At 28.2% G+C, this 18,934-nt stretch overlaps 2 protein-coding genes across 2 annotated transcripts; one reads left to right on the forward strand and one right to left on the reverse strand.

Moving 5' to 3' along the window:
* Positions 1 to 52: 52 nt before the first annotated feature.
* On the forward strand, positions 53 to 870 carry LOC113378702 (39S ribosomal protein L13, mitochondrial-like). Its single transcript, XM_026619262.1, has one exon. It carries the CDS (start codon positions 101 to 103, stop codon positions 650 to 652), a length of 552 nt encoding a protein of 183 aa, XP_026475047.1. The 5' UTR covers positions 53 to 100; the 3' UTR covers positions 653 to 870.
* A 1,022-nt stretch (positions 871 to 1,892) lies between these two features.
* LOC113375154 (nuclear pore complex protein Nup98-Nup96-like) lies at positions 1,893 to 18,902 on the reverse strand. The gene is made up of 31 exons (XM_026615104.1): positions 18,889 to 18,902; positions 18,556 to 18,734; positions 17,927 to 18,193; positions 17,261 to 17,385; positions 16,759 to 16,978; positions 16,469 to 16,619; positions 16,277 to 16,397; positions 16,022 to 16,187; positions 15,641 to 15,781; positions 15,225 to 15,393; positions 14,919 to 15,040; positions 14,705 to 14,841; positions 13,081 to 13,337; positions 12,787 to 13,016; positions 12,285 to 12,512; positions 11,836 to 12,089; positions 11,584 to 11,761; positions 11,397 to 11,507; positions 10,690 to 10,875; positions 10,502 to 10,621; positions 10,221 to 10,366; positions 9,547 to 9,682; positions 9,094 to 9,203; positions 8,795 to 9,023; positions 8,328 to 8,581; positions 8,070 to 8,254; positions 5,506 to 5,775; positions 4,898 to 5,053; positions 4,561 to 4,814; positions 3,394 to 3,509; positions 1,893 to 2,248 (listed from the first exon to the last, which is right to left on the reverse strand). The coding sequence occupies exons 1-31, from the start codon at positions 18,900 to 18,902 to the stop codon at positions 1,937 to 1,939; spliced, it is 5,544 nt and encodes a 1,847-aa protein (XP_026470889.1). The 3' UTR covers positions 1,893 to 1,936.
* Between the last annotated feature and the right edge of the window lie 32 nt (positions 18,903 to 18,934).

The following is an 18,934-nucleotide window of genomic DNA, read 5'->3' on the forward strand; positions in this document are numbered from 1 at the left end:
TTCTTATATGTTTTCTTTCTATTGGCAACCATATTTTTATCTATGGCAGAAGTGATTAAAGACGAAATAACCTAAATTTGTACACAATTATTTTATAACTATGGGGGTATCGAAAGTGTTGGGGTTTAAGCGAGTCCAACAATGGGCCACGTTTGCCAAGGTTTGGCATGTTTATGATTGCACGTGGCAAAACCCTTTCAAATCAGCTGAGTTGATAAAAACATACATTATGGGTTTGCATAAGCCTATTTACCATCCCTTAAATTATTGTGGGGATCATGTTGTCTTGATTAATAGTAAAGAAATAGCCCTTCCCGGCGATGAATGGCGAAAGAGAGTTTATTTTCACCATACAGGATACCCAGGGGGCGCTTCATGGACTCTAGCTTGGGAATTACATGACAAAGATCCAACTTTAATAATGAAAAAAGCAGTTTATAACAGTATGAAAGGCAACCTACAAAGACGACATGTTATGAACCATTTGCACATATATCCTGATGATAATATACCTGAGGAAATTAAATGTAATATCACTAATCAAATAAGGCAGTTAAGGCCAGTGCCAGTGCGATTAAGTGATATACCAGAGGAAGTTATTAAAAATTATCCCAAAGTTATAGATTGGCCTGAAGATTATGTACTTAAATAATGAATAAATAATTAAAATTGCTATTAATAGTTAATATCTTAATTTCTCAGATTGTAAGTCTTTATAGGTGTTTCATTTTCCCTGTACATGAACCAATAAGTAAATAGTTACTTGTGAATAATGTTAAATGTATCAGAATAAGCATAAATTAAAGCTTATGATAAGAATTTGTAAATAATGTTGCAAAAATTAATAGACTAAATATATCAAAATATGACAATAAAAAAATTAAAGAATTGTTTGAATTTCTGCTTTCAAGAATACACCAATGTTATTTTAGTCAGATTTAAATGCAAAGTATTTTTTCTCTGAAGTATTGGATGACTACCAGTGGTGTTGTTAATAATTTTTTTTACCAGAACTCTAAAATTAAAAAAACCGTTTTAATTTTGTTTCGGTTCTGTTCAAAAAAAAAAAAAAATCATTACAAAACTATTTAGAAAGAGAAAATTCACTTATCAAACCATTTTCTGTACGTAGCGATTTATTAAATTTTTTTTGCCAAAAAATGATTTGCTGGAACGACGTTCCGGCTCGACAACATCACTGATGACTACCATGAGTTCATTTCATAACTAAAAGGCTTAAATATTTCATACCTGAATAATTTATCTTGTTTTCTTGAAAATTCATATCATTTTCACCATTCACTATTTTTTATGACACTGATAGTTCAGAGGTTCCATAAAAATATTGTAATTATAAAATATTACTACATTCATTACAAATATATGTATTTATCATAAAAGAAAACAAGCATATTTTACAATACATCAAAACATGCAACTAATAACACAATGACCATGTCAACGTACAATATGATTTTTTTTTATTGACAGGTACCAATTACTTATCTAAATCTACTTTTATATTAACATATTTAATAACTAAATCCTTATATATATATAATTAATCATTTATATATAAAGTTTAACAAAATACTTGAGACTACTTTAGGTATAGTTCTCATCTGAAAGTCACAGCACAGACTTGTTTTCTTTTAACAACAATCTGGAAATAAATATTAACTTTGAAATTTATATCACCAGATATTACTAAATACATAAAATTTTCTAAATAATAGTTTATATTAAACAAGCCCAGATTAAAAGATTTGTAATAAAATATCCAAAATATTTATATTATGCATCATATTTATATATTCAATAAATGTTATTATAATAAGATATTTTTAAAACATTGAATTCGTTAAATAATTCAACAAATAGATAAAGGGCTTTGCATATCAAAAATATTAACTTTTCTCTAATTAAGTAAAAAAAATTAAGGCATTGTATCAAAATTTATTGTAAAATTATCAATCATGGATCTTAACTCATGCTGTGAATAATCTTCGGGCATTGGTAGTTGACTTATAACTTTCAGTATTGCTCTTGAATCAGCTTGATTTGCTTGCATAACAATTCCACGAACAATACCAATGATTTTCTTTGATATTTCACTTTGACACAGTCTATGCTTTGATGTAGGGCAAGGAAGTAAGATTACTCTGCTACATAATGATGACAATCGTGGCTGCAGAATTTCCATGTGGTAGCCTAAATTCTCAATCTCTTCACTCAGCATACCTTGGACCTATGTGAAAAAATGTTACTTTTATACTAACATATTCTTATATAATAACAGTACACAAATTTACTAGAACTTTTCGTTATACAGACAAAAATTTATTATTAAATGAGAAATAAAATCTAGATTATCAAATTTTTGAAGAATTTGGATTGATTTAGAAAGATCAGAAATTTTGGAACTAATGTTATGATACATTTTTTTTGTATGACGACTGTACAAAACTTTTAATTAACAAAAGGGCCAATGCAAGCATTGTAACCTTCTGAACAAAATTTAAAACATTCATGTGGGCACGTTCAGATTGTTTGGTTTTGTTTGAGATTTGTTTGACCAAATTTGAGTGGTAATTTTTTTTTTTTTTTTTTTTGCATACTTTTATTGTCAATCAAAATAAAATACATTTTTTTAAGACAATATGATGTTGGTGTTAATGCATTAAGAGATTATCTCCTATGAGATATCTCACTTATTTTTTTATTTTTGACGTTTTATTTGAGATCGTATGGCCATTATTTTTTCAATCTACGAGTGGTAAAAATGATGCATATACTTAAAATTCCTTTTAAATTTTACATCATTCATTTTACATTACCTTTAAAAGAATTGGACCTTTCCCAACAAGCAAAGGGATTTTCATATTATTAGTATGTATTGAATGTTTCTTATATCCTAATCCATGTATCAATTACACAAAAAATGAGGCAAAATAAATCAATACAAACATACATAAATAAATATATATGTACATCCATATTTTATAAGATCTGTTACCAAAAAAAAACTTCAATATGAGATTTCAATAACCTATCCAGCAAAATATTAAAAATTCTGTTATCAAAGTTTAGAAGTAAATGAGCCTAAATGTTTGATTCTCATTATTGGAATAGAAAAAAAAAAAAACTAAATGCCTCATAAAGTGAGAACTTGCACAAGTGTGCAAATATATTAAATGTTTGCAACATTATGTTGCACTAAAAGATTTTTATTCAAATATTCATTAAATCAATTTTGTTTAGAATAAAGTTAGTCCAAGCTTTATATAGTTTTTATGTTACAAAAATTGAAGTCAATGCATAAATTGAGATTTATTTAAAATTCACATTTCTACTCGTTATTATATTAACTATCAACTACTTGTTGAAACTCACCTCTGACTCCAAATCAAGAAAATCCCATAGCACTTCTCCTTGAGTCGACCAACCTGATATAGAAACACTGTTTTCAGCAAGCGGAGACAGCATGTTCTTCAAGTTTTGTATTTCGCCTGAGAGAGGAAATTTTCAAATAAAAACTAAATGACAATCAATAAATAAATTAACAATAGCAAACAGAAAAGCTTCTGAAAGCTACACAACATGTCAGTAAATTAATAATAAACAAATTAAGAATCATAGTAAATAAAATTACAAAATAAGCCAATTACTCTCTCAATTCACATGCATTGATTATCAATCTAATGAAACAAAGCTTTGGTTTCAATATTTCAAGTTGCAATATTTAAATTTTAAATCCCACCTATATTTAATAATAAAAAACTAGTGGGGCGCATGGCATCGTGCCTTAAGGCAAATTGGTGGAACTTCCCGTACCAAAAATTATTTTTAAAAAGAAATACATTTTTGAAAAAATTTCACTTTAAAAATTTTATTTTTGAGAAACTATAAATTTTTGAAAAACAATTATTTTTTGAAAAAAAAAAACTTTTTGAAAAAAATGTTCTCTTTATTTTGAAATATTTTAGAAGTTCTGATCTTTTTTTCAAGCAAACGTACTGCTTTAACTGCATAGAGACGAAGCGCGTATTAGCCGCGAGTCACGTCTGACAGATAAACATTGAAACGGAACCCATAGGAATGTAGACAAAATTTATGTTTATTGTTAATATCTCTAATAAATATCTAATCTCTTTATAATATATCTAATATAAATAATCTCTATAAAATATCTAATCTTCGGAACGGCTAGACCTGCCTTCGCCAAAAACTAATTAGCATGTCTCCTTATCAATATGAACCGAATGTTTTTTGAATTATTCAAATCGGTTTGTATCCGCACGCACGCACACACACACACACACACACACACATACATACATACGAATACATGAATTTTTTCTAAGATATGCCAAAACATTTAAAAACCTATGAAACATAAAGATATATTAAAATTTTCATTTTCGATTTTTTTGCGATTACTATAACTTACCCTATGGGAAGTTAATAATTTTACTTGCAGACTGACAAAATGCGAATAATTGCTAGTATTAGCAAGTCTAGTTTAAGGCTATGCTATTTGTGCAAAATAGTTGTATTTACCATTTATAAAATCATCAGGTGCTAAATGCCTCATTATGACTGTATGAGCTTCATTCCACATGTTCCCATTGATGAAACACTCAGCTTGGATTCTATATTGTTTTAAATTACCAGCTAATAATGCCTTTGAATTATATAGCCATTGCGAAGGAATATTCAGCTGCTCCAAAATAAATTTTTCTCGATTTAAATAATCTTCGTCCATACTTAAAGAGACATGACGATCAAGTAAATCTTTTATTACAGCTGCACGTCTGAAATCATTAATAGAAGTAAAAATTATTACCCAAAAATTCAAAAGAAAAGAAATAACACTTATCAATTTAATATTACAAACCTTTCATCTGATTCAATATGTAACAGAACAAAAACAGCCCAATGCCATAAACCATTTGTTTCCAATTGAGATGCAAATGATGTGTGAATCATAGATTGTGAAAGTTCAGAACTATGTCCATATCCAATAGATTTCAAAGTCTGCTGTAAGAACCAACTGAAAGGAAATGATATAACTTCAAGTTAGCTTATTTGTTTAATAGTAAATATCGTAAAGAACATACTAATATTATAAATAAAATCTTGACAAAAATTATTAGAACAGGTGTTTCAAATATCATCTGGTGGCAAGCAAATTATTCATAATCAATATTTTCAGTTTGTTTAGGTAAATTTTATTGAAAAGGTAACAGATCAACTAGATATAGTTAGTGAAATAGTTGGCCAATTGGCTAACCAGGCATTAAAATATAATTAAAGAATAAGAAGTGTTCTTGAGATAAACTTATAAATCATAATATTCTATTTAATGGTATTTTTTGTTGGATTCAATTTGTGGATATGTCAGAACATCAAATTACAATTGGTTTGCAAAATTATTTCTTAAAAAAGATGGATAATTAAATTAACCTAGTCAAAAGTACAGTTTAATCATGTAATAAGTTGTACCTTAGTCTATAATCCAAAGCATCAGGAGTGTGAGTTGCTGGATTTAATAAACTTTCCAGTGTATGACTGTGGCAAGTATTTAACTTCAATAAGTGAAAACATAAATCTTGAATAGATTTTCTTTCTTGGCCAACATTAGTACAACAATGATATGGAGGATCAGGTGAGCATGCATATGGCTTTAAATCAACATCTGGATCATCCAGTTTGAATGCCTTTTCATATAATTGCAAACAATCTGCGATAGAAGCTGTTGGCATACTAATATACCTAGAAAATAATTATTATTAATGACATACTTTGTATAAGAATTTAAGTAAGTATAGAAGTGTTATGACTATTAAAAATAAAAGAATATTGAAATACAACAATTTAGAAAAAATTACTTTAGTTAATTTCCATTTATATTTTTTTATTTTAAAATGCGTGTTTAAAGTGACTTTTCAAATTATACTGGGCATGCGTATATATATATATATATATATATATATATATATATATATATATATATAATAAATGTTAAATATGAACAATACAACACTCAGATTTTCAACACACACTTTATTTGGTAATCACAGACATTTCGATACCATTGTATGCCTCATCTTTAGTGTAATTTCAAAAACAGTTACTTATATACTACACATTCTTTACACATTCTGTATGTTTCACATGTTTTAGTACTGTGTCAAGCTTTGCAAGTGATGTTTTTTTGTATTTTCAAAAATTAATTGTAATTTAAATAAAATATTAAAGAATGTGTAGTATATAAGTAACTGTTTTTCAAATTACACTGAAGATGAGGCATACCATGGTCTCGAAACGTCTGTATTTACCAAATAAAGTGTGTGTTGAAAATCTGAGTGTTTTATTGCTCATATTTAACATTTAATATTCATTCCACTTATATAACAAATTCTATTTATATATATATATATAGATCGATATATACTATTTATCTATATATATATATATATATATATCAGGTGGGCATTAACTCATTAATCCGTTAATCGTTAATTAACGAAGTTAACATTTTGATTAACGGATTAATTTTAAGTTAACTTTTAAAAATGTTAACGGACACGTTAACTTCCGTTAAAATGCGAGAAGTCCGTTAATCGTTAATCCAATGCCTACTATTTACCGCACGGCACAGCTTTAGCCAATGCCTTATTAAACGGCATAGAGAAAAGTTTTGGACTACTCCTGAATGATGAACAGTGCCAACTTGCCGCGGCATTTCACCCAAAGTTTCGGTTAATGTGGCTGGAAACGTATGACAGCAGTAGAGAGGAATGCAGAAACTATAAACTATTGGACAAAAAATTAATATTTTTGAAAAAAAAATGTTTTCTTTATTTTGACATATTTTGGAAGATCTGAACTTTTTTTCAAAGCAATTTTACTGCTTTAGGACTGCATAGAGACAAAATATAAAGCGCGTAAGCGCCGCGTCGCTGTCTAAAGGATAAACATTCGTACGGAACCCATAGGAATGTAAATAAAATTTATACTTATTGTTAAAATCTCTATAAAATATCTGATAATTTGATGTGCATATGTCTAATGATCATTTTGACCGCCAAATGGCATTTTTTTTACTTTTTTCATTAGATCTCCCAAACCGCTAGACCTGCCTTCATGAAAAATTGATCAGTTCTTCATAATTGTCAATACAAGTAAAATGTTTTTTGAATTATTAAAATCGAACGCTCCGTTCTCTTAAAAACTGAGTTACCGTTTTTGGCTCAATTTTGCCCCATATCTTCGGAACGGCTAGACCTGCCTTTGCCAAAAACTAATCAACACGTCTTCTTATCAATACGAATCGAATGTTTTTTGAATTATTCAAATCGGTTGATCCGTGTTCCCGAAATCGTCGACGAAAATTTGTATACGAATACACATACATTCACGCACACACATACATCCATTTTTTCTAAGGTATGCCAAAATATTCAGAAACCTTTGAAACGTCGAGAAATGCAAAAATTTTCATTTTCGATTTTTTTGCTATTACTATAACTTGCCCTACGGGAAGTTAAAAAAAACTCTTTCCCTTTATTTAGAAAAAAATTCTTGTAAAAACAATATGCAATCATAAAAACGGAAAGTTGACCAATAGCGTTATCACGGTATGTGATAATTGTGCCATTTTCCTTATACACACGGAAGTGTGCATAAAACGCGCGAGGGGTTAAATTACACATTTGAATTATACAAGTATTTTGTTTTATTCATAACCTGTTAACTTCCAGAACCTAAACTAATAAGTTTTTTAAGTTCACTAACGCAACGATATAAAAATGTAATTTTACACATATTAACGGATTAACGATTAACGTTAACTTGCGTTAATTCTTCCGAAATGTAACGCTTTAACGTTTAACGAAGTTAACTTTTTTTGTAGCGGATTAACGATTAACGAAGTTAACTATTTGATTAACGGTGCCCAGCTATGTATATATATATATATATATATATATATATATATATAAGTTAAATTCCTTGCATATAACATTAAATAGTGTGTTAATTATAGTTTATACATCTCCGCTTACCATAGATGAACAGCTAATGACCTTTTCCAATCCAATCCTTCACATATGTTTATCATACCATGAGTAGATTCAAATACAGGAATACCTGCAACTAGTAAAAATGCACGCAATCGCATGGGAGAAATGAATAAATCACCTTCAACATCTCTCCAAGATATTAATTGCTGTTTCAAAAGCTCCCGAACCTAAAAACCAAGTAGTTTATTATTTCGTTTTTTTTTTTTTTTTTCAAATTGCAAAGATAAAATCTGGTCTCACCATAGGCCCACTGGAAATTTGAGACAAAAGCATAGACAAGTAATAATCGCCATTTTCTTGAGCAATATCTGTAGCCTCTTCTATTTTATGCTGTGACAAAAGATTTATTATGGTTTCTAAGTGCTCTTCAGAATAATTATCTTTGTTTTCTGAAGCTTTTGAAGTTTGAATTGTAGTTTCTAGAGCAGACCATCTTTCCAGCCATTCAGAAAATGCTCTTCTTCTACACATAATTGCTATATGATCTGAGCTTTCTGAAATTCAATTTCATAGTACACACATATATATATATATAAAAAAGCATGTTTTTTATGATTCACACAACAATATCTTAAATAAACCTGAACAATAGATTATGACTATACAAATGATAGTAATATTCAATAAATATTTTCTACATTCTATTTTTAGATAATTGTATAAAATTCTGCCAAAAAAAATAACAAGTAAACCTATTAGTTACTAACCCAATCCTTCTAATGCCGCAATGTAACCCCAGAGTGCTTTCACTAAATCCCAAACTTGTGTATTGTAATGAAATTGATCAAAACTATTTTCTCTCTTATCATGCAGTTTCTGAGAAACTTCGTAGTGAGCTTCAAGAACACCAGGGTTTGTGATAGCTTTCGGATATTTATCATTGTGTATTATTTCTGTATAATCCAATTGGACATCCATATGTGGAAGAACTAGTTTCTATAAGAAGTGAATATTATTTATTTAATTTTTGCTATTAGAAAATAAAAAAAGTATAATAGTTCATTACCTCAAACCATTTCTCTGCTTGTCCAACTTGTACAGCTTGTATCAATGTAGTACTGCAGTCGTTCTCTTGTCTGCCAATCAAGTAACTATGAAGATTTTCTAAATTAGATTCTGAAATATAAAATATGATGAGTTGAAGATTTAATAAGCATTATGTTTTCTTTTGTATATAATTTATTATTTTATTCTACTTTATTTGAAAGAATCTTTGGCATTTATATTGTAATTGTAGAATCAATTTCTTTAAATCCTTTGTTGAACTGTGCTTATGTACTAAAATGGTCACAAAAGTCTACTCAGTAATTATTGAAATAAGTATGTTCTACACACAAATACAGACATATAATAAAGTAACATATATATATATATATATATATATATATATATATATATATATATATATATATACATACATACATACATATACATATATATACATATATAAGGAACAAACCTGGTTCTAAAGATTCAAATAAATCCTTTGTAGTCAGAGTTAATAAAAGATTTTGAGATCCCCAACCATTTTTGAATCGTCTACCATTATAGAGTGAAGCATCACTCAAACAAGTCAATTTAGATGCTAGAGAATCCTGAAATTCATTCGATAATAAGGTAAAGGATATACAATTTCACAAATCTGAATATAAACATAAACTAAAGGTTTTAATTTAATAGCAAACACCTTGATTCAGTAGATTACACAAGCCCAAAAGTAATAAGGTTTGAAGAAACATTTTATAAAATTAAGTTATGAACTGCTAAAATATAGTTAAAGAATAATATTCAAATTTAAAATGTTCTAACATTTGGTCTCAAACTAACCGCATTACCAATTAATTCATAAATGAAGTAAAATACAATTAATTAAATAATTGATAAATTGCAGTTAAAATGAAACAACTTTTGAAATCATCCAAAAATAAAGTTATGAATCAAATAAATGATAATTATAAAACTATTATAAGAACGTAAATTATAACGTAAATTAAGTTCATTTTAATTTATGCATTTATGGTCTAAGAAAAATAATACAAATAATTCGTAAGATAAAATCCAGGAATGAGTGTAAATATGTTAAACATTTTTGTGATGAATGATATCAATCTTTGGTAATAACAAAAATTATACCTTATATGGCATTGTATACTGACTATTTTTCAGTACTACTGTTGTAGGCCTTATTATTATAGTCTCAAAAACCTGAGTACTCATCTCATAAGCTAATTCCATCTCATTTAAATCTTTTTCTGAAGGACGTTCCAACTGTATTGTTTCTGAAATAATTGTAATATTTATTATATAACTTAAAAAATAACTTAGTAATCAGTCTTAAAAAGATTAAACTATATTAATTTTTTACATTTTGGAACATCACATATCGACTTTTAAATTTCTGGAGCCATTATTACCTGACATTTTAAATTTAAAACCGTTATCGTTGCCATTTTTATATCGTGAATTCATAACGAGAGCTTTTGGCACAATCTGATCTGATGTTTGTTTTTCATAAACCTCCATATTGTCTGTAACTAGAACATAAAAATGAATAATAAAAGCAAAATGGTACAAATATTACTAATAAAATGTTATGTCTTACCAGATTTCATATCATCATCATCATCATCATCAATAAAAAATGACGCCTTCATCAGCTGTAACTTGTGATTGTTCTGTCCAGATTCTTTAACAATATCTGTTGTAGGACTTCGAATTTCATTCCGTGTCTCAGAATTGTAATTTGTCCAAGATGTTTGTAGATCATCTTCAATATCTGGATATAAACCTATGACAATTACATTAAAACCTATTAGTAATTAGTAAAATATGATACTATGCATATATACAAACATATTTATAGATTTAATTGAAGATAGCGAGGATGTATGATTGAAAACACATCATAACATGAACTGTGTTTAAACAGAAGGATTTAATAAAGCATATAACACGAGCAAAGGGCCTCACAATAATCTATTGTGCACTCGAAAAATTTGTGAATAAAAATCACCCTAAAAAAGTAGCAACGCTTTGTGCATAGGGTTGTTCAACAAAACATGTCTAAATCATTTCCACAATATCATGAATGGACAGGGAAAAAACAATAATTGCGATTCAACATACAAGCAAGGTTACAAAACAAATTGAACTCGTATGTTGGGGTACCAGTGTTCATGTATATTTAAAGATGTACAGATGATCCAAAACCATTTACTTTCATATTTTTATATTTTACAGTAAATTTATTTACTTATTACTGCATATTTAAAAATATTACTTTTCATACTGAACATATTTTGGTCATACCTTGATATCTAATGAAATGATCGGGCACGTGATCATGTTTATCATAACCATTAGTCATAGCACAACTATGATCACCATTAGTCAAACCTCCACCAAGACCTTTTGAAATTTCTGCAATTTTAAAATAATTCATAATTAATGCAAGTAATTAAAATAAAGAAAGCAAAAACTAATATAAAATTAATACCTTCAAAAGATTTATTTAAAGACATTTGACCATTTTCTTGAATTTTATTTTTCTGTACTTTATGAACAATGTGATCAGATATGGCTTTAATAACAGGTGACTTTACTGGCTTTTTAACTGTAGGTAAAACTTCTTCATCTTCAGAGTCGCTTAAACCATATTTTGAAAAGTGATCGACCTATAAAACAAAATAATTATTTTGTCTTTAAACAAATAAAATTCAATAAGTAAAAGTAATGTGTTTGAATTTACTTTGAAAACCCAACTGCCAGTTTGAGGCCTATATTCCAAAAATCTTGTATCATGTTTAGCACAAACCCTTCGTAGTTTTTCTTCATAGTCAATTTGTTGCAAAATACCAGGATCTGTTATTGGTTCATGTTTATTTTTATCATGAGGCCATACTCTATCCAGGGTCACTTGTGCTTTTCTATTCAATCCAACTCCAACTGGTGGCTTGTTATCATCATCCGGATATATGATCACTTCCTTATGCCTGAAGTGCACTAAAAAATAATTTGTTATCTTTCATATAATATAAGAATTTAATTTAAATAAAAACTAACATTGTTGTGAGTTTACAGTAAGATTTCATGCAGTATAATGCACATTATTTAAAAGTGATAAATGTAATGTACATCAACTAAACTAATAGCACCAATAAAATATCAATAAATCGTTACCATTGAAATTATTTTTACCTATTTCATCCAAATTTAAATTGGCCACATCAAATGAATCATTGAAGTAGACATTTCCATAACCCTCTCTGCCTACAGTAAAGTTGGGGACGATGCATTGGTTATCTTCAGTCATAAATTCACTAAGTTTATCTAAAGACGGTATAGTATAATAGCCAGTTCGTGTCAAAGTTATACCAGTTGGATAATGGATAGCACTTTCTGTAGTTTGATGTTCTATTGAGGAATCTAAAAGAAAAGTTATAAATAATTTATCTGCATAATGTTAAATTTGGTAAATATTACATATAATGTAATACGAAAAATAAATTACTGAAAACAATTGCTTATGCTGAATTGCTGGAGTAAGTCGTACTTCCAAATAAACATCTTAGTAAAAATGGAACATTTTTGGTCAATGTAATTGCAAATAAATTAGACATTAAAAAGTAAATAGAATAATAAATAAATTTTTCTGACAAATGCCAATTATATTACAAAAACAAATTTCTCATGTTCTTACCTGTACCAACACTCAAATTTTCCTTTTCGGATTCATCAAAGCTTGATTTAGATTTTGCTCTTCTTTCAAAAGATTCGCTAACACTGGCACTCTGATTTAAGTCGAAGTTTGCTTTGACAACCCTATGAATGTTTGTTGGAGTTGAATTAGCTATATTATCAATAAAAGTATCTTGCGGATCTATAGAATCCTTTCTCTTGTTCTCCCCATCTAAGGCAGGTGAATTTAACCTAATAGAAAGTTATGATTTTAGTTACGACAGCTCTCAATATACAAATAATTTTATTTACAAACCATGACACCCTTCTCTCTTCTTTTCCTTTTTTGTCTTTCAATAAAATTCCATGTAAGCCACTAACTGGAGTTGTAGTAACCTTAGTATCTTCAATATTAGAAGTTTTACTCAACGATTCATTGCCTAAAGTCTTATCAATATTATCGATAGAATTATTTGACGATTTATTTGTTAATACAAGGCGTTTAGGATTTGGTTTGAGACTAAAAACCTCTATGGATGGGTCATATTCTTCTAGTCCATCAAATAAAGTTTTCTGAAATAATAGAACAAAGAAAATAAGTGACACGGCAATTAACAAATTGAAAAGTTTGTTTTAACTTTTGCAAACTTTCGAAGAAACAAACGAAAAAATTAAATATAGAGCAAATCCAAATGTTTGTTGACAAAACAAACATTTTAAGAAAAAAATCTGCATATATATGATGAATATATGATAAATTTTATAAAAATACAATAAATCTGTACATCCCCTTCAGAGAAAATAACAATAAAAAAGATCATGAAATGGATTTTCTGGTGAGAAACTATAAAAGTGTATACAATATTATATATATATATATATATATATATATATATATATATATATATATATATATAAAGAAAGTTTGATATGTAAAACTAGACTCTAATAGAACAAATGAAGGTAAAATTATTAAAACAAATGAAAAAAGCACATACAGTAAAATAAAACACATATATAAACAAAAGAAATTTCAGAACATAATATACATTTTTAAACATATATAATTAAAAAGAAAAAGATGATAAACAGAATATATTTTCGTTTCAGTTGAATTAAGTTTAGATATAAGATCAGCAAAATTATCAAAATGTCACTTACATCTGGCAAAATACAATTGAATGACAAAAATCATGCACATATTAGCATGAGAAACAATAAAAAAATAAATTTAAGTTCAATAAAAATTTAAATACAGAATTTAAGCATTTGCCAAGCATAGATTTCTAGCTAAAATTCAATTTTTAGATGAATTCTTATTGAAATTTTCTGTAGCGTATAGTGAAAAAAGCAAACATATTTTATAGATTTTGACAATTGTTTATAATCAATCATCTAAAATTAAATTTGTTTGCATTAAGATTCTTTCATAACTAATAACTTGTAAATCGATTAATATATCGTCACAATATGAAAATTAATATTTTGGCAGTCTATATTCATACATCCATGCCAGCCATATATATATATATATATATATATAATGCTTGAATATATGTCAAGATCATAAGGTTATAGGCGCTACTTTGGAAAACAATGAAGTCTGCATTTACAAAATATGTCAAGATGAAAATTATTATATTGTTCATAATCATATAAAATTGATGCAGTTATCTTTATAAAGGAATGCACTTCACTTTGACAATACTAATGAGTTAATTATTCATAAAATAAATGTATCAAAATTATCACGCATGCAATATGTATTGCATTATTATGCTAAGAGGATCTGAAACAATAACACTTTTTAAGTATTATATTAATTCAAATTACAAAATATACACACATATCATTCAACATCAGTTCATTCGATTAAATAAATATATGCCGTGAATAACTTTTTAAAAAAACATGCACAAATATAATTTAGAAAATAAGACCTTTGGATTAGCAGTCCAGCTAAGTGGTTTTATTTTAACATTAGCGTCTCTCCCAGTAGATAATTTGAATTTTGGATTGTCCAAAACTGCTTTCTGGGCTGTTGGATTAGTTGGACGTAGTAATTCTTCTACTTTACCTGAAAAATCAAGCCATTTATATATAGTCCTGATAATTTAATCTATTACTATAGTACTCTATGTAGATTTAGATTACCTGAAGCTGGAGCCAAATTTTTAAACAAAGGTGAATCACCAAATGGTTGTGAAATCAGAATCATTTGTTGATGAATAGGAATACTTGTATTGGAGGAAGATTGTTGGGTACCCAATGTGGTACTGAAAGACAAAAATAATTATTTCATTATATTCATGGTAAACAAAACATCAACTAAAAAAATTTTAATAATTAAAACCTAATTTAGAAGATAGTTTGATTATTACTTGAAAATTAAAAAAACAGATTTAAACTAAAATTAAATGTTTTTAAAAACTAAAAATCAAATGTTTTGAGAGGCCATACTTGCCCAATCCTGTGTTCGTAAGAGTATTATTGGTTCCAAAAGTATTTGTACTGCCAAATAACCCAGTGCTACTTGGATTGGTTGTGCCAAACAATCCACCAGGTTTAGCTGCTGTGTTAGTACCTCCAAATAATGAATTTGTCGTTCCTCCTAGATTTAAACCAGTTCCTGAATATCAAATTCATTAAGCATTTATGTATGATTATGTAAAATAAAATGAATTTATATTTTATCATTTTTCTAATTCAATTATAATGATAAAGAATAAAAAAATTTCATCTTGTCAAAAATAACTTAAAAAATAATTAAATATAAATAGATTTATCTAAAAGCAGTTCGTCTTATGAGAATTTATATTGAAATGCTATATTAACTTGTATGGACGTGTTGTATTTTACAAAATAAAACTTTTTACCTAAAGTGGTGTTGGTAGAAGTGTTTCCAAAACCAAATGTGCTAGTTGCTGGTTTGTTAAATGTATTATTGAATAAAGAGTTTGAAGTAGTTGTTTGACCAAATCCTCCAAAACCAGTACTAGTGGCTGGTGTTCCAAAGCCTACAAAAAATTTTATGTCATAAGCTAATAGTTTTTATTACAATTAATGCATCGTCTTTTTTCCAATATAAATTTCAATTATTCAATTATGATAATTCAAATATATGTAATGTATATTAATAAATAGAAAAATAAATTTATATATATACATATATTATATAATATATATATATACATATATAAATATATATATATATATATATATATATATATATATATATATATATGATAAGTAAATACCTGTATTTGTTGCACCAAATCCAGTAGTAGCTGGCTTGGCACCAAATAAGCTTGAAGTAGCTGTAGTTGTTGTTGCAGTCTGACCAAAAGCTCCAAATCCTGTGCTGGTTGAAGCAGGCATATTGAAAGGGCTACCTCCAGGCTTAGCACCAAATAAACCAGTTGACTGCAAGATTCAATAAAAGTATCATGCTTTTAACTATCATTTTAAGTAATAATTTAAACTCTAAAAAGTTGAAAGAAAGAACTCTATACCTGTGTAGTGGGTGTTCCAAAACCACTAAAACCAGGAGTAGTTGTGCCAAATGTACTTGTGGCAGGTTGTCCAAAAAGTCCAGTTTGTGGTGTGCTGGTTCCGAATGGTTTTGCTTGAGTGCTAAAATTAAATAGTCATTTAATATATATGAAAAAAAAAAATAACTCAATTTTCAATGTATACAAACTGACTTAGCTCCAAACGTATTTGTATTGAAAGAAAATGCAGATGTAGTGGTTGCAGCTGGTTGAGCGCCAAATGCTGTAGTAGGTTTGGCACCAAATAATGAACTAGTTCCAGACTGTGTAGTTGCTCCAAATGCAGGAGTTGTGCTACCAAATCCTAAAAAGTTTCAGTAAATTATAAGTTTAAAAGCATAAAAAATTTAAAATGGCTTAAAATTACTGTGATTAACAATAACAATAAATACACAAATAATTTAAGAAACTTAAAATTTAAAATGAGAATATTTTTAATTTACCTAAAGCTGGAGTAGTTGAACCAAATAATGACTTATTTTCTTGTTGCCCAAATATTCCTCCTGTTGCTGGAGTAGAAGTAGCTTGCTGACCAAAAAGACCTGTTTGAGGTTGAGCCATACCGAAAGGACTAGAAGTGCCAATGCCACCAGATTGAGGACCTTTGCGATTAGCCATATAATCTTCAAGTCGTAATTCTTCTAAAGATTTGCCTTCATATTCCTAACACGAAGTATTGTTACCATATATCAACAATAATCTATCAATCTAATTACTAACTATTAAAAATACAAAAACATACTTGGATATAAAAAATTATTTCATACTCAACCTCTGAAGTAGCTATGAGGAATATATACAATATCAACATATTTGAATGAGAAGAATGGAAGCAGAAAGAGGTCATGAATATACTATCTATTTTTTCTTTACTAAGGAGTGCATTGCACGACAAAGAAGGCCACTTTTGAAGTTAAAAATATGGGAAAAATATAGGAAGCTTACCTTCATACATGTAATACAATGATGTTTCGTATTTATTGAAGTGCTTTGTCCACTTTTAACCATCATATCAGTACCCGTGACTGGATTAAACTTGATCACTGTCCCAGTAGAACCACTTGCAAAACCTATATAGACAAGTTGTTTTACACTAGTTCAAAATCTGTTTACATATCTTATTTAATTATCAAAAAATAAATAATAATTACAAATTGCATATTTACTGCAATTTGCAAACTCAGAAAAATTGGAAACAAAATGTGTCTTAAACTGATGAGAAACATCAATCTGTCGATTTTTAATGCATCTGTAATAAACTGTATTTCTGAATTTCTTTAGCAGAATTAAAATACACACTAACAAAGGATGATTATATGTTATAATGTAAAATTTTTACAACTTGATGATAAATCAAAATAATATATTTAAAATAAAAATTATTAGATATTTTTGCAAATTTGATATGTAAATTTATTTTCATTCACAACATAATTGTCTAGTCAGTACAATAACTTTCTGAAATTTATAACTTGCCATAAAACTATCTTGAAACAATTTTATGATATTTTTTATGTAAATGTTTGAAAGATTTGATTTTATGTTAGTTCAACATTCTCAAAATTTAAGTTTAAAAAAAGCATTTACTACTAAGTACAAAACTAATCTTACTAGTATTCCCAAACAAGCCTGTGCCAGGTTGAGTAGTGGCGCTTTGACCAAATAAACCAGTAGTAGTAGGAGCTTGAGTTGACGCAGTTTGTCCAAATAGACTACCAGTAGATGGTGTAGCACCAAACCCAAAAGTAGACCCTTTATTAGGTTGACCAAAAGCTGATGTTGTTGTGCCTGCACCAAATAAGCTACCAGAAGTACCTGCTGCTGATCCTGGAGCATTGCCACCAAACAAAGAAGTGCTTGCAGCTGGCTGGCCAAAACCTTAAAATGAAGACACGATATGTATTTGACAATATTGAAAATTCAATAGAAGAAAGCAAACATTTATTCCAATAAAAAAATAATAAATTGTATACAGGACATAACCACTGAATATATTTCAGACATAAATAAATTTTAAGTGAGTCTTGACAATAAGTTTTGTTCAAATATAATAACCATTACTAGGTGTATGTGGTATATTACCGAAGGCAAGTTGTATAGAGTTCCCAATTTGTGTATATTAACCAAGAATAAATTTGAAACAAATGCATGATCGACTTGTATTAATTCATTATGAATGCAATCTTTCATAAATAATTATTTGACACACTTAATCTTTGATGTTATGTACATGTACATACCAAATGATTGTGTAGTAGAGGGTGCCCCAAAAGCAGGTGCAGCGGCTGGAGTTCCAAATAAGCCAGTTGCTGGCTGAGCTGCATTACCAAATAGGGATGTCGAGGAAGTACTAGCTCCAAACACAGTAGGGGTTGCACTAAACCCAGCAGTTGCAGGTTTCCTATTGTTGACAAAATAGCTTAATATTTGTAATAATTGAACAATAATTTTAGAAATAATTAGAATAATAATGCAATATACATGTGATTAGATATTAATTTGGAAATATGAACACACAGCAATCTTTTTACACTTATTTATTAAATAATTTTGATTTTACAAATTTTTGAGACTAGGCTTGTCTCATCCTCGTGCAAAATCATTTATAATAATTTAAAT

The sequence above is a fragment of the Ctenocephalides felis genome, unplaced genomic scaffold (assembly GCF_003426905.1).
Source record: "Ctenocephalides felis isolate EL2017-DRISC unplaced genomic scaffold, ASM342690v1 CF-g0.4_SCAFFOLD_01886, whole genome shotgun sequence".
NCBI lineage: Eukaryota > Metazoa > Arthropoda > Insecta > Siphonaptera > Pulicidae > Ctenocephalides > Ctenocephalides felis.